Consider the following 16280-nt stretch of genomic DNA (forward strand, 5'->3'; position numbering starts at 1 on the left):
TCTCTCTCTCTCTCTCTCTCTCACACACACACTCTCTCTCTCTCAGCTAATAGACGCTGTCATTAACCCTTTCCTCACAACAGTTCACCCAAAATTAAAATTCTGTCATCGTTTAATCACTTACACTACCGGTCAAAAGTGTGGGATCAGTAAGATTTTTAATGTGTTTGAAAGAAGTCTCTTCTGCTCATCAGACATACAGAAAAAACAGTACTATTGTGAAACATTATTGCAATTTAAAATAATGCTTTTCTATTTTAATGTACTTTAAAATGTCATTTATTTCTGTGATGCAAAGCTGAATTTTCAGCATCATTACTCCAGCCTTCAGTAGCACATGATCTTCAGAAATCAGTATAATATGCTGATTTATTATTTATTAATATTTTTTATTTTTTGCTGCTTAACATTTTTTTTTTTGGAAACTGTGATACTTTTTTCAGGATTCTTTGATGAATAAAAAGTTAAAAAGAACAGCATTTATTTAAAATAAAAATCTTTTGTAACAATATACACTATACCATTCAAACGTTTGGGGTCAGTAATTAATTCAAAAAAAAAAAAAGAAATTAATGCTTTTATTCAGCAAGGATGTGTTAAATTAATAAAAAGTGATAATAAAGACTTATATAGTTAGAAAAGACTTTATTCATTAAATTTATTCATCAAATAATGCTGAAAAAAGTATCACAGGTTCCAAAAATATTAAGCAGCAAAACTGCTTCCAACATTGATAACAAATCAGCATATTATACTGATTTCTGAAGATCATGTGACACTGAAGACTGGAGTAATGATGCTGAAAATACAGCTGCGCATCACAGAAATAAATTATATTTGAAAGTATATTGAAATAGAAAAGTTATTTTAAATTGTAATAATGTTTCACAATTTTACAGCTTTTACTGTATTTCTGATCAAATAAATGCAGCCTTGATGAGCAGAAGAGACTTGTTTAAAACACTGTATATATCGTTACAACCCCGTATGACTTTAATTCAACACAAATGGAGATACTTAGCAGAATGCTGATGCTGCTCATTTCAATGTTAATCTCCAAAAATGACCAAAAGAAGCTCATATATAAAGGTGCTATATTCCATGTTTTATGAAGCAGTACAATAGCTTTATATGAGGAAATGACTGAAAATCCTCTCATTCCTGTAATCCTGAGTTGTTATAATTAACTAAAACTATTAAACATGTTTTTAGGAATTGAAATAAAGCTGGAATAATAGAAAATATAATTATAAGATGACTTAACTTAAACATTAATTAGCAATGTTGGCTTGGCATATAAATAAACAGGTTTAAGTGGAAGTACTGAAATTACAAAAAAAAACAAAAAAAGCTATATAGAAATATATAAAAAACTAATAAAAATTACACACATGAAAAACTAAATTACTAAAACAAAAAATTAAAACTAATGTAAAAAAAAAATAATTAAATGCTCTAATATTATCTTAATAGTAGCAAATAAGACTGCTGTAGTTCATTTGAAAACATTGTTTTGAAGTGAGTCTGTAGCCAGCACACATTCACACTCTCAGAAAAAAAGGTACAAAAGCTGTCACTGGGGCGGTACCTTTTCAAAAGGTACACTTTTGCACCTTTTAGGTACTAATATGTACACTTTATGTACTTATATGTACCTTTAAGGTACCAATATGGACTGTTTAGGTACAAAGGTGTGCCTTTTGAAAAGGTACCGCCCCAGTGACAGCTTTTGTACCTTTTTTTCTGAGAGTGCAGATTAACGGTGGATCAATGATGTTTCAGTGGGAGAATTTTTAATCTTTGGCATTTTATCCACACGTCACACATCACTATTACCTGGAGGATATTTTGAACCAGTTACGCTAGTAGTTCTGCACTACAGTCTAATGAATGATTCTTATAACCTGTTTCAGTGGGAGAATTTTTAATCTTTGGCATTTTATCCACACGTCACACATCACTATTACCTGGAGGATATTTTGAAACCAGTTACGCTAGTAGTTCTGCACTACAGTCTAATGAATGATTCTTATAACCTGCGGTGTGTTTTATGGTCATGTGATTGGCAGCTCACAGGAGTAATTATTAGACGATTCCTCCATGACCTAATCAATGAATGTTCGAAGTCCTTCACATGTGACCAATGGAAACAAACAGGCCTAAATTGTACTTGAATCAATCCAATCTCTTATTTTGCCAACCATCTGCATCTTACATATGCACCACTTTAAAATAATTATATACATACAAATATAGTATTTATAATAAAAAGTATTATATGTGACCCTGGAGCACAAAATCAGTCTTAAGTGTCAATTTTTCCAAACTGAGATTTATACATTATCTGAAAGCTGAATAAATAAGGTTAGGATAGGACAATATTTGGCTGAGATACAACTATTTGAAAATCTGGAATCTGAGGGTGCAAAAAAATCTAAATATTGAGAAAATCATCTTTAAAGTCGTCCAAATGAAGTTCTTAGCAATGCATATTACTAATCAAAAATTAAGTTTTGATATATTTACGGTAGGAAATGTGCAAAATATCTTCATGGAACATGATCTTTATTTAATATCCTAATGATTTTTGGCATAAAAGAAAAATCGATAATTTTGACCCATACAATGTATTTTTGGCTATTGCTACAAATATCCCCCAGCGACTTAACACTGCTTTTGTGCTCCAGGGTCACATATATAAATAATAAATTTGACTTTAATCATTAGAATATTATAAGTAAATAAATATGAATAAATAACTATTTGTACTTCTGGTTAGATCTGCTTAAAATACAGATTCTGCTTCTTTATTTGAATCTAATCTATTATTAATATTAAATATTATGTATTTAATATAATGTATTATTTTATACATCAAATTTAATAATATATATTATATATTAAAAATGAAACAAACGAAATTGTATTAATGTATGATTTATTGTATTAAAAAAAACAATATAAAACACAGAAAAGTTCTGATTTGTTTGTTACATCATCTTAATAATTACAATACATTTGATCAGGTACATCTGTGAAACTGCTGTCATATATCAGACAAAACCGGATTGCTTTTAATATTTAACTGCTTTACATTGTTGAACCTTTCTAGTCAAACAAAACATTATCATGGACACTAATGTTTATCATTTAAACCCAATTGCTCTATTACTGTTCAAACATGACTTGTATAAACGGTACAAAAGCACTAGCAAGGTATGTACAAACAAATGTTGTGAACAAAGATCTATTTCATTTCGACATCAGACGTCGGCACTGGCTTTCGTTCCGCTTTCTTGCTTTTCCTATGAATGAAAAGAAACCTTTTAGATACTTTCTCAAAAAGATTAAGATTAAACAGGGCACACTCTAAAAAATGCTGGGTTAAATACAACCCAGTGCTGGGTAAAATAGGGACAAACCCAGCAATTGGGATGTTTTGATCCAGCGGTTGGGTTACTACCCAGAAGGTTGGGTTAAACATTCAACCCAACCGCTGGATCAAAACAGCCCAATTGCTGGGTTTGTCCCTATTTTACCCAGCACTGGGTTGTATTTAACCCAGCATTTTTTAGAGTGAGGGCATTTTGCCGTCAGCACTTTTTCACATCACGTGATACTTACTTTTGGAGCACAAACACCACGATTGCAGAAATGACAGCACCAGCGAACACAATTCCACCCAAAACACCCACAATCAGCCCTGAGAGAGGAAATATACATGATCAAAACACACTGAAAAATGCTGGGTTAAATACAACCCAGTGCTGGGTAAAATAGGGATAAACCCAGGAATTGGGTTGTTTTGACCCAGCGTTTGGGTTGAATGTTTAACCCAACCGCTGGGTCAAAACAACCCAATTGCTGGGTTTATCCCTATTTTACCCAGCACTGGGTTGTTTTTAACCCAGCATTTTTTAGAGTGCATGTTAATGGACTCTTGAATAAAGGCTTTTTTAATGCACTGATGCAATGAATGATGAAATGTGCCATTATTAAAGCATCAGCAGAACTTTTATGCCAAACTACAACAGTGGCAACAATTAAAATATAAAACATATTTTAAAATGTACCTGCATCAACAGTCTTCTCATCAGGGTTTGGCAGGTCTTCAGCTCCCAGCAGCCGTCCGGATCGTGCTGTGAAAAACCATTATACAGTCAGTGAGTTCAGGACAGTCAGAAGAACAGACCGACTGACCTCTAGTGGACAACAGATGAACACACACTCCATCACTGAAGCTGCTCAACATGTCAGGAAATGATGAAAAACCCAAAAGAAATCATCTGATGTTTTCACCATTTAAAACAGCTGTTTTCTGTGTCAATCTATGTTCAAATGTTCAAATCAGTGTCACATGATCTTCAGAAATCATTCTAATATGCTGATTTGCTGCTCAAGAAACATTTCTGATTATTATCAATGTTGAAAACAGTTGATGTTCGTGTGCAAACTGATACAGACCCTGCAGCACAAAAGCAGTGTTAAGTCGCTGGGGGATATTTGTAGCAATAGCCAAAAATACATTGTATGGGTCACAATTATCGATTTTTCTTTTATGCCAAAAATAATTAGGATATTATGTAAAGATCATGTTCCTTGAAGATATTTAGTAAATTTCCTACCGTAAATATATCAAAACTTAATTTTTGATTAGTAATATGCATTGCTATGAACTTCATTTGGACGACTTTAAAGATGATTTTCTCAATATTTAGATTCCAGTTTTTCTAATAGTTGTATCTCGACCAAATATTGTCCTATCCTAACAAACCATACATCAATGGAGAGCTTATTTATTCAGCTTTCAGATGATGCATACATCTCAATTTCGAAAAATTGACACTTAAGACTGGATTTGTGCTCCAGGGTCACATTTTAATTTTCAGGATTCTTTGATGAGTAGAAAGTTCAAAAGAACAGCATTTATTTGAAATATAATCTTTTGTAACATTATAAATGTCTCTACTATCACTTTTGATCAATTTAATGTCCTTGTGTCATAATGTGTCATTCAAAAAAACAAAAAAGAAAATCATTTGAAGTGGAGTATCCTAAAGCTCCTTATATACTCCAAGTCATTATTTTCACATTGACTCAAAAAGCCCCAATTTACTGCCTAATTTTTTTATATAGCAGTAATGTTTAGGACATCCTCTTCTTCTCTGTGCATCTGTGTTTATTTAACATTTAAAATTAGGCTTTATCTCACTTCTAAAAAATGCAACCCAACTTTGGGTCAAGCATGTACTGACCCAACTGTTGAGCTACATTTTTCAATTCAATTTTTAACCCAAAAAATTGGGTTAGTCCATATTTGACCCAAAGAAGGGTTGAAACAACCCAGCATTCTGAAGTAACTGGCATCAGTCGAAGTGGAAGAACTGGTCAAAGACGTGGGAACTTAACTCATAACTTATAACCTCCAATTGTTTGCCATCTTCAAAAAAAACAAAACAACCTATTTATATACCGAAGTTTAAACAGTTGTAAAGACACTAACTAAAAAACGAATAAACTTCCAGTGAAACTGAGGGTTTGATTATTAACTCATCTGCACTCTCAGAAAAAAAGGTCACTGGGGCGTTACATTTAGGTACTAATATAGCTTTTGTACCTTAGGATGCCGCAACAGTGACAGCATTGTACCTATTTTCCTGAGAGTGTGTGACTTGTCTAAACAGGTATGGCAAGCCGTTTTAACATTTAATCTATAACTCTTTCCATAAAATGAGAGCTGAACTGACCGTCACACATATTGTGACAATCCTCTCGAGAATCAAAACGGTTGGCGTTTCCATTGCAGCCTCTGTACAAGAACATAAGGCACATCTTCTCTTCAGTGTCGTAATAATACATCGGAATGGTAGCGAAGCAGGTTCCTTCGTCCTTTGGCAGAGAGCAGACCTTATCTGACGGACACGAGGGAAGAGCAGGACAAATTAAACCTCACTTCACTCGTGTCAAATCATCAAATAGGGTGCATACTTGTTGATTGTTTTACCGTCATCCGGGTAGATCTCGTGAGCTTTGGGCGAGCATGCTTTCACACAGTCTCTATCGCTGCTGAAGCGGTTGCTGCTGCCGCCTTCTCCTTTATAGAAGAACGGGACGCAGCCCTGCGACTGCGGGTCATAGAAATACTTCAACAGCTTTTCCTTCCCTCTGCCTTCATCCCTGGGCTCTGTGCACCGGGGGCCTGACAAAAGACAGAAACAACTCATTATTATCTCCAGCGTTTGGACACATCGGAATGTTTTTAGTTTTTAGAAGCCTCTACTTAAATGCATTATTATTTTAATAATCATTTAAATATGTAAATATTTGCCCTGTGTTCGACAGTAAAGTTGTTTTTAGTTTTTTTTAAAACAAATTATTATTTTAATAATAATTAAAATATTTTTTTCTGTTTTTGACAATAAAGTTGATTTTATTGTTTTAAACACATTTGTATTATTTTAATAATCATTTAAATGTTTAAATATTTGCTCTGTATTTGACAATGAAGTAGTTTATTTAATTATGTTAATAATTTAAACATTAAAATATTTGTTCTGTATTTGACTATACATTTGATTTTCTTTTTTAAAAGACATTTTTATTATTTTAATGAATATTGAAATATTTGTGATTTTAGCTTTTAAAACAAACTATTTTCATTATCATTTAAATGTTTAAATATTTGTTCTGTATTTGACAAAGTAGATTTTTAAAAACTATTATTTTAATAATTTAAACATTAAAATATGTGTTCTGTATTTGACAATAAAGCTGATTTTATTTTTTTAAATATGATATTATAATAATAAATAGTAATATAATAGTAATAACGTAAATACTTAAATATTTGTTCTGTATTTGACGTTTTTTAACAAATTATTGATTTAACAATCATTTAAATATTTAAATATTTGTTCTGTATTTGACAATAAAGCTGATTTTATTTTGTAAAAAAGTATAATTGTAATATTAAAATATTTAAATATTTGTTCTGTGCTTGACAATAAAGTTGATTTTATTTATTTTTTTAAAACAAAACTTTTATTTGAATAATTAAAGTATTTAAACATTGAAAACAATAATAAAAAAAAAATAAAAAGTAATATTAAAAGGATGCAAACAGCTCAACCAGATTCATTTTCAGCCCATTAGGCATAAGATTTCAAATAAATGTGTGCATATTGTAAATGAATTTAATGAACTTGGTTTCACTTCCCTGATGGCCTTTCGGGGAATTCACATATCATCCTCCAATTGTGAAGCGTATGGCTTTGACAAGTGTTTATAGGTTGTCATAGAACTGTAAGGCTATTAAAATACATTTTTTTGAAAATTGATCAAATGCATTACTTTACAGTAAACTGTAGTTCTTGAACTGTTTCTCTATGCCATAATTAAGAAAGAATGTGTGTCCAAACTTCTGAATTGCAGTGCATTAATTGCAAAAGGCAACAGGGATGTCTATTAGAGTTATTATCAATATTATCAACCCTTTTAATATAGAATAGACACTTCCTGTAAAGAAAGCATGTATAATAACTGACCCACGGATGAAGCAGAAGCGCCTCCGAACCCCAGAAGCAGCAGAGCGCAGAGTGTGGAGCTCCTCATGGTGGGAGCTTCAGACTGGACTGGGTTTCTGTCGAGTCCTTTAGACCCTCTTATCAGCTCTGTTTTTATGATCAGGGTGTGTTTCTCTCACACTGAGGCCAGTTTCTGTCATAAAACCTTCACTAATACTCTCCCAGAAACCTGTCCACGAGAGCACATTAAACTGAGACGTGATTCCTGTTGGTCCGAGGGATGACATTTGTGATTCAATAAACATATTTCATTTGAAAACATCTGATATTTTATTGAAACAAACGGCAAGCAAGTTTTCATTTGCCCTTTGTTTCTCCTGCAGACCCAATGAACTCAGAGACGCACAGAAAGAAGTGCAACGGACAGCTCAATGCAGGACAAACGACAAAACATTACCTCTGATAAATACTGAATTCATATTTGAATAATAATTAAAATATTAATGTTCACAGCACAAATGACAAAACATGAATTCTGATAAATATATGAAATTATTATTTTAATAATAAATACATTTGAAATAAATATTGCATTAAAATGTGTATTGATTCTAATAAATATAAGTATTTTAATCATTTAAATATTAATGTTCACAGGCCAAATGACAACATTAATTCTAATAAATCCTTATTTCAATAATAATTTAAATATTGTATTAATTCTGATAAATATAAAACTATTATTCTAATTATTTAAATATTGAATTGAAATTTGTATTGATGCTAATAAATATTAAATTCTTTGAAATATTGTTTTATTAATAATAATTTAAGTATTTAAATCTATTTAATTAAAATATGTATTACTTCTGATAACAAATTAGTGTTTTAATATTAATTTAAAATTATTTTAATAATAAATACATTTGAAATAAATATTGCATTAAAATTTGTATTGATTCTAATAAATTTTAATCATTTAAATATTAATGTTCACAGGCCAAATGACAACATTAATTCTAATAAATCCTTAAGCAAAATGTCACCGGGCCCACTCATCGTTTTAATCATATTCTAGATTTAATTATATCGCATGGAATTGATCTTACTGATATAGATATCGTACCTCAAAGCGATGATGTTACTGACCATTTCCTTGTATCGTGCATGCTGCGTATTACTGATATTAACTATATGGCTCCGCGTTATCGTCCGGGCAGAACTATTGTTCCAGCCACCAAAGACAGATTCACAAATAACCTGCATTTCAATAATAATTTAAATATTGTATTAATTCTGATAAATATAAAACTATTATTCTAATTATTTAAATATTGAATTGAAATTTGTATTGATGCTAATAAATATTAAATTCTTTGAAATATTGTTTTATTAATAATAATTTAAGTATTTAAATCTATTTAATTAAAATATGTATTACTTCTGATAACAAATTAGTGTTTTAATATTAATTTAAACATTTAATTAAAATTTGAATGAATTCTGATCGATTTTAAATAATTATAATATGAATTCAAAGACATAAATAATGAATTAAAATTTTTAATAATTCTGATAATTAAAATATTTCACTATTGCATTAAAATTTGTATCATGATAAATAATAATTTTAACCAAAATTTAAATTTTATGCAATATTTTGAATTAAAAAACTGTTTTAATGATTTTTCCAAAATTTTTTTAATTGATTGAAAAAGTTGCTTTTAGTAACTATAACTGATATTATCAAAATATCATGATGTCTGTGTCACCGTCACAGTGAAATGAGTCAAAAGGTCATGGTTTATTATTCATAATATTTCTTAATAGTATGTAGGCATATAATAGTTGTATCTCAACCAAATATTGTCTGATCCTAACAAACCATACATCAATGCAAAGCAATTTATTCAGCGTACAGATTATGCATACATCTCAATTTTGAGAAATTGACCCTTATGACTGATTTTGTGCTCCAGGGTCACATCTGTGGGAGGAACTGGAGACTTTTTCACTGTAGGAAGCCTTATTATTATGGATTATGGACTTGTATTTTAGCTGGAAGTGATGTTTGAAGTTAAAAACGTCTTAATGCTGGATGTGTTTCAGCTTTTGTCTTCTCCAGATGTTAACTGATGGACTGGAGTGCTGTGGATTATTGTGATGTTTTTATCAGCTCTTATTCTGACGGCACCCATTCACTGCAGAGCATCCATTGCTGAGACACTGATGCAATGCTACATTTCTACAAATCTGATGAAGAAACAAACTCATCCTAATCTTGGATGGCCTGAGCACATTTTCAGCAAATCTTAATTTTTTTGGTGAACTATTCCTTTAAATACACTACCAGTCAAAAGTTTGGACACATCTACTCACTGCCACATTATTTAAGAATAATAGTAAAGTAACTTTTCACTAGTCGTGTGGGTTGTTGACCTGAAAAGACATGTTTAAAGCTCTTGCACACGATTGCATAAGAATGTTCTGGCTCTTTTCTGCAGGTAAAGCGTTGGTTTCAGCAGCCCTTCTCCGCGTGATTCTCAGCCTTTAAAGTTCTGGAAGACCTCGGCCACCTCCAGCCAGCTCCGGAAACACGCCAGACCCTGCTCCCGGATCTGCTTTCGGCCTTTGTCTGTGATCACCTGACCGCTCTCCTTCACGATGACCAGCTTCGGTACGGCTGTGATGTTGTATCTCTTCTTCAGCTCGCTGGAAAACAGCAGAAAACACGTCAACATCACAAACACATGACCCTCAGGCCACGCAGCCCACAGCAGAGTTACGCTTTGTAGCTAGTTTACACATTTCATACAATATAACATCATAGATTTCTTCTTCTTTCTGAAACAGCTTTGAATGGGATTTACTTCAAATCCACATCATTTTGACCGAACGGAAGTTGTTGCCATTTTAAAAGGTATAATGCAATAAAACTAAATAGTAAAATACAGTAGAAAAAGGAAATCAAACCAAACAGAAATTGCTGGCAATTTAAAATGTTTAATGCAATAAATAGTAAAAAATAATACAAATAGCAAAATACAGTATAAAAAAAACCTTCCTAAAAATAATAAATGAAATCAAAGGAACCATTGTTTTGACAAAACAGAAATAGCGGCTGATTTAAAGTGTGAAATTCAATTATATATATATATAGTAGAATACAGTACAAAAAAACCCTCCAAATAAAAAACATTCTAGCTCAAAATAATAAAGCCATGTATTCATGCTGTTTTTCAAAATTATTAACAAAAAAAATATTGTATTTATATTGACCGATATTACAATATATAGCAATGAACTGCAATTTATTTATAGTATATTATTATTATTATTCATAATATAGTATATTATTATTTTAGTATTATATTTATATATTTAGTATACATACACTTATTTTATCAAAATCAATATTTAAGGTTTCCATGCTGTTTTTCCAAAAATGAATATTTTATATTTATATTGGTAAATATAAATATATAAATTGCAATTTATATATATATATATATATATATATACACACACACACACACATTTTAAATGTAAAATATACATAAATTATAAATATATAAAATGTATGTATATTTTACATTTAAAATGTATAATGCAATAAAAATGTAAATACAGTACAAAAAAAGCTAAATACAAAAAAGGCAAAGGCAACATTTTGACTGAACAGAAATTGTTGCCAATATAAAATACATAATGCAAATGCAAAAATAATAAAATAATATGTTTTCCATGCTATTTATCAACCCAGAATAACAATATAATATTTGTTATTTATACTGACTGATTTTACAATGAAGTAATAATAGCATTTTTTATATATTATATCTCTATAGACGGATAGATTGGTCAACAAATACTACGTAGACTTTCAATTAAATATGAAATCATAAAAGCTGCATGCAAAATAATTATTGAAGATTTAGCACACATTTAGATGGAGTTTAACACCTTTTGCTCAATGCATTTCAATAACTAGGTCAGATTAAATTGTATAAACACGCAGAGAAACGCATAACATACTTTAGACTTGAGCATAATTAGAGCTATATATTTGATATGCAATAGAAATTCCCAGGCTTGAAAATCACATTTTTTAAATTCCCTGATTAGTGCAATAACGCGTGCAGTGAAACTACAGACTACAGTCTATTTATAACATAATCCTCCAAGTGTGTGTGTGTGTGTGTGTGTGTGTGCCTGCAATATAACAAAGTTAAAAATTTAAGGGGGTCTGAATACTTTCCGTACCCACTGTATATATGTACACATACACATGTGTTTATATATATATAACTTTTATGACAATTACCACGTAATATTAGACATTTTTGGCCATTTATGAATCAATTAACATGTTTAACCCCCAAATTCCCATCACTGCAATATCCAAAAAAAAAAAAAAAGTTTAAAGTATTAATACATCATAAGAAAGATTTAGATTAATGCTGTGTAAATCAGTGTGCCTGGACAGGATTATTACAGTATTACACGTTGCATTACACTAATGTATTACAGTAAAGGTGTTTTTGCATTAGGTAATGAGAATTTGAATGAATGTGCTTAAATGTCATGAAAATAAATGCAATTTTTTTTTGCAAAATGCAATGGGTCTAAAATAAAATAAATTTAAAAAAAAAAAATTCACGTGATTTTGGAGTGAAATCTGACCTGTGCATGTCTTCATGGCACTCGTCTAGAGTTGTGCATCCAATGCAGTCGACAGCGGCTTCGGAACAAGAGAAAATCTTCATGTAATTGTGAAAACAGGAACACTGTAACCGAAAGCAGCACAAAACGCTGAAACAATGCAAAAAACATGTAGCTGCGACCGTAACATTCCTCGGAGGGGGCCTTCGTGTCACTTCGCACAAGTCTAATGGGAACACTCAAACCTTCAGACAAAACACACACGTAAAAAAAACATACTGAAGTCAATATCGAGGCACAGACGCTTATGCTCGCAGAGAGGCAAAGCGTCAGAGAAATCTCTCCAAGGCTGATGAAAGAAAAACAACGCTAATGTCACGGGGTGCAAAGAAATTCCTGAATACTTTCTTCGTTATTGCATCAGCATTTTCTAACCGGTACGGGATTAAACACTTTGTGCAATTAGTTGTGTAACATCTCTAAATACTTCGGGGGAATTGGGTAACCGTATGATTTTTAGTGCTAAAGAGTCAAAATCATGTGCTAAGACACAATAAACCCATTAATCTACACCATAACAACAATAACCCAAGATGTTCACACTCTGCAATATGATACAATTAATTGGGCATTTTGTATATGTTATGAAGCCCATTAAGTAAATTAAGTGAAATGAACGTTAAATCAATGTTCCAAATATGAAATTCAATTTTTTTTTTTTTTTTGTTTCAAAGATGTAGCAATTCATTGAAAACAAACGGGAGCAAAACAAGTCTCTAAATTTAGTGCTTAAGATAATAAAAGCTGCATTAGCGTTTACTTGTGGTGATGACATATATATATATATATATAAAATAAAAAGTAGAAAACAAAATACATAAAAACAAGACTGTGGGGTTTCACGCCACAAATGCCTACATTTGATTGACAGTGGAGCTCGTGTGCGCAATTCCGGCGAGAACCAGAAGACGGAGGGATAAACATGAAACATCTGGCAACCGACTCAAAGACATCAAGAACAGAACGATGTCTTATTTACAGACATTTTCTCCCGCCCTCCACCTCCTGGCACTTTTACGAAGTTTAGGACATCCCGAAAGCTCCTCATCCTTCACGGACCGCCGCGTTTCGTTTTCACCGTTTCCCCAGGATCGGCGCAAACCGCTAGCTTGAATTTCAACCCAAGACGGAGCTGTAACAGTCCAACAGATGAACACTTTAACGTCCCAGAACAGCCAGACGAAATTTTCCCGATGAACGTCTTTTTCAACAACCAACAGGAATGGGAAATGCTCGAGACGAACCTCTGAAATGTGAAGCTACGTGTATGTCGGGGGGGGGATGTTTGTTCATCCTACAGCGATAAGAGACACTAGCGGTAATCCACCGAAATATCCAGCGTTCCATTTCCTAAAGATGTTACGAGAAATGTTCTGAGAGAACTTTTGGCAAAAAAAAAAAAGTTTGTGTGGATCACATGGTTTACGTGAAACTCCTCCCCCTCTCCTCGTCCCGTGTCGCCGCTTTACGAGGTTTTCACCAGGTCATAGACGTAAATGTGAAAGTCGTCATCAAACTTGATGAAGTAGACGGAGGGCTTGGCCTCCACCTGATGGATAACCATGCCAGTTCGTTTAGAGCCGTCCTCTTTGGCGTATTCCACCTGCTTCCCCACGAGGCTGTCCACTACCTCTCCGGGCTCACGCTCCGCTGGGGGCGAGTCGTCTGAAACACACAGGAACCATTATTAGTAAAAATAGCAATGACTCTTTGAATGATAAAAACGACTCGAATATGGTGCATTATTACACATTCCAAAAAACACAGAAAATTGTGTAATAAAATGTAATCGCATTTTCATTTCAGAAAAAGAAATCCACCAAAAACTTTGTAAATTAGTCATTTCAGTTTTCAAATTTTTATTTTACATTGGTTTTGTCAATTCTGTTAAATGTTATGGAAGTTTGTTTCTGGCAAGGGATGGTAATTGTGTGTGTATATATATATATATATATATATACACACACCTTGCTACGTGTACTGCGTTAGGCTAACCGCGACTTGTCATTTGCACTTATATATTGTTGCTCTTTTGTTAGTTTTGACTGCTTTTATTGTCCTCATTTGTAAGTCGCTTTGGATAAAAGCGTCTGCTAAATGACTAAATAAATAAATAATAAATAATTGACTTTTAATCCCACAATTCGAACTGTATTTTCTTGCAATTCTGAAAAAAGTTAAAAGTTATAAATATAAGCTTTTTAAATTTTTATTCCGTGGTGAAAACAAAACAACAGAACTTGAGAAAATATAGTTACTATCTCGCAATTCGGAGTTTCTCTCGAAATAAAGTATATATATATATATATATATATATATTAGGGGTGTAATGGTACACGTATTCATACCGAACCGTTTCGGTACGGTACGCATGTGTACTGCACGAATAGTTTTTTTTTCTTCTTCTCAGGAAATTCAAATAATAAATGGCATTTTGACCGTCTTTTATGTGGCATGACAGATCGCTGTATAAACGCCTTAGAGAGCCGCTTCTGGGACGGTTCAGAAACGTGCTGGTATATAATCCCAACACAAGCTCTGACTAGATCACTCGGCCGTGATCAGCTCCGGTTCCCGTGTCTGAGCCGTGACGCCCCGCAGATCTGTGCAGAGCGGAGCGCGAGTGAACGCGATCATTCCTTCCTCTGTACTACTAGTTTTAACGCGAATAAACTCAATCAGTGTTTCAACCGCGGAAAGACATCAACAATACAGCGTAGAAATAAAATGGTTTTATTTTTCAGCTTGTTGATGTTTATACAAACTCAAAGATTCCTCTCCTGAGCCACTGCACAAAGGAACAAAATGTAACCAACACAATAAATCAGTGCAAAATAGTTTTAATAAAGCTCAAATAGTCTTCAGTTTACACATCTGTTAGGCTATATTTACACTAGTTAGTGTTCGTTTTAAAACGCATAGCTCAGACAGAATCATGATTTATATTTACAAACCCGATTCCAAAAAAGTTGGGACAATGTACAAATTGTGAATAAAAACAGATAATAAATAATTGACTTTTAATCCCACAATTCGAACTGTATTTTCTTGCAATTCTGAAAAAAGTTAAAAGTTATAAATATAAACTTTTTAAATTTTTATTCCGTGGTGAAAACAAAACAACAGAACTTGAGAAAATATAGTTACTATCTCGCAATTCGGAGTTTCTCTCGAAATAAAGTATATATATATATATATATATATATATTAGGGGTGTAATGGTACACGTATTCATACCGAACCGTTTCGGTACGGTACGCATGTGTACTGCACGAATAGTTTTTTTTTCTTCTTCTCAGGAAATTCAAATAATAAATGGCATTTTGACCGTCTTTTATGTGGCATGACAGATCGCTGTATAAACGCCTTAGAGAGCCGCTTCTGGGACGGTTCAGAAACGTGCTGGTATATAATCCCAACACAAGCTCTGACTAGATCACTCGGCCGTGATCAGCTCCGGTTCCCGTGTCTGAGCCGTGACGCCCCGCAGATCTGTGCAGAGCGGAGCGCGAGTGAACGCGATCATTCCTTTCTCTGTACTACTAGTTTTAACGCGAATAAACTCAATCAGTGTTTCAACCGCGGAAAGACATCAACAATACAGCGTAGAAATAAAATGGTTTTATTTTTCAGCTTGTTGATGTTTATACAAACTCAAAGATTCCTCTCCTGAGCCACTGCACAAAGGAACAAAATGTAACCAACACAATAAATCAGTGCAAAATAGTTTTAATAAAGCTCAAATAGTCTTCAGTTTACACATCTGTTAGGCTATATTTACACTAGTTAGTGTTCGTTTTAAAACGCATAGCTCAGACAGAATCATGATTTATATTTACAAACCCGATTCCAAAAAAGTTGGGACAATGTACAAATTGTGAATAAAAACAGAATGCAGTGGAAGTTTCAAATTTCAATATTTTATTCAGAATACAACATAGATGACATATCAAATGTTTAAACTGAGAAAATGTATAATTGTATAATGTATAAAGGGAAAAATAAGTTGATTTTAAATTTCATGGCATCAACACA

General features: G+C 32.5%; 3 protein-coding genes across 4 annotated transcripts in view; all 3 read right to left on the reverse strand.

Annotated features, from left to right (window-relative positions):
• The window catches only part of LOC107548974 (myosin-IIIb), a 70996-nt gene extending 67997 nt beyond the window's left edge, over positions 1–2999 (reverse strand). The window contains 1 exon segment of the mRNA XM_071582274.1: positions 2995–2999. Within this exon segment, the coding sequence (XP_071438375.1) occupies positions 2995–2999 (5 nt within the window).
• A 40-nt stretch (positions 3000–3039) lies between these two features.
• Positions 3040–7613, reverse strand: tfpil (tissue factor pathway inhibitor-like). The gene is made up of 6 exons (XM_016229861.1): positions 7545–7613; positions 6005–6199; positions 5748–5912; positions 4074–4139; positions 3625–3703; positions 3040–3305 (listed from the first exon to the last, which is right to left on the reverse strand). Exons 1-6 carry the CDS (start codon positions 7609–7611, stop codon positions 3248–3250), a joined length of 630 nt encoding a protein of 209 aa, XP_016085347.1. The 5' UTR covers positions 7612–7613; the 3' UTR covers positions 3040–3247.
• A 5253-nt stretch (positions 7614–12866) lies between these two features.
• The window catches only part of LOC107549006 (spindlin-Z), a 15679-nt gene continuing 12265 nt past the window's right edge, over positions 12867–16280 (reverse strand). The window contains exons 6-7 of one of the 2 annotated variants that reach the window (XR_001604522.1): positions 13490–13910; positions 12867–13377 (exon numbers count right to left, since the gene is read on the reverse strand). Coding sequence is in view for 1 of the 2 variants with exons in the window: in XM_016229901.1 (XP_016085387.1) it covers positions 13711–13910 (200 nt within the window). In the remaining variant the exon portion in view is untranslated. Of the gene's footprint in view, positions 13911–16280 lie in introns of both variants that reach the window. The other variant, XM_016229901.1, reaches the window with a different exon arrangement.

This window comes from Sinocyclocheilus grahami, unplaced genomic scaffold (assembly GCF_001515645.1).
Source record: "Sinocyclocheilus grahami isolate Dianchi unplaced genomic scaffold, SAMN03320097.WGS_v1.1 scaffold359.1, whole genome shotgun sequence".
Lineage (NCBI taxonomy): Eukaryota > Metazoa > Chordata > Actinopteri > Cypriniformes > Cyprinidae > Sinocyclocheilus > Sinocyclocheilus grahami.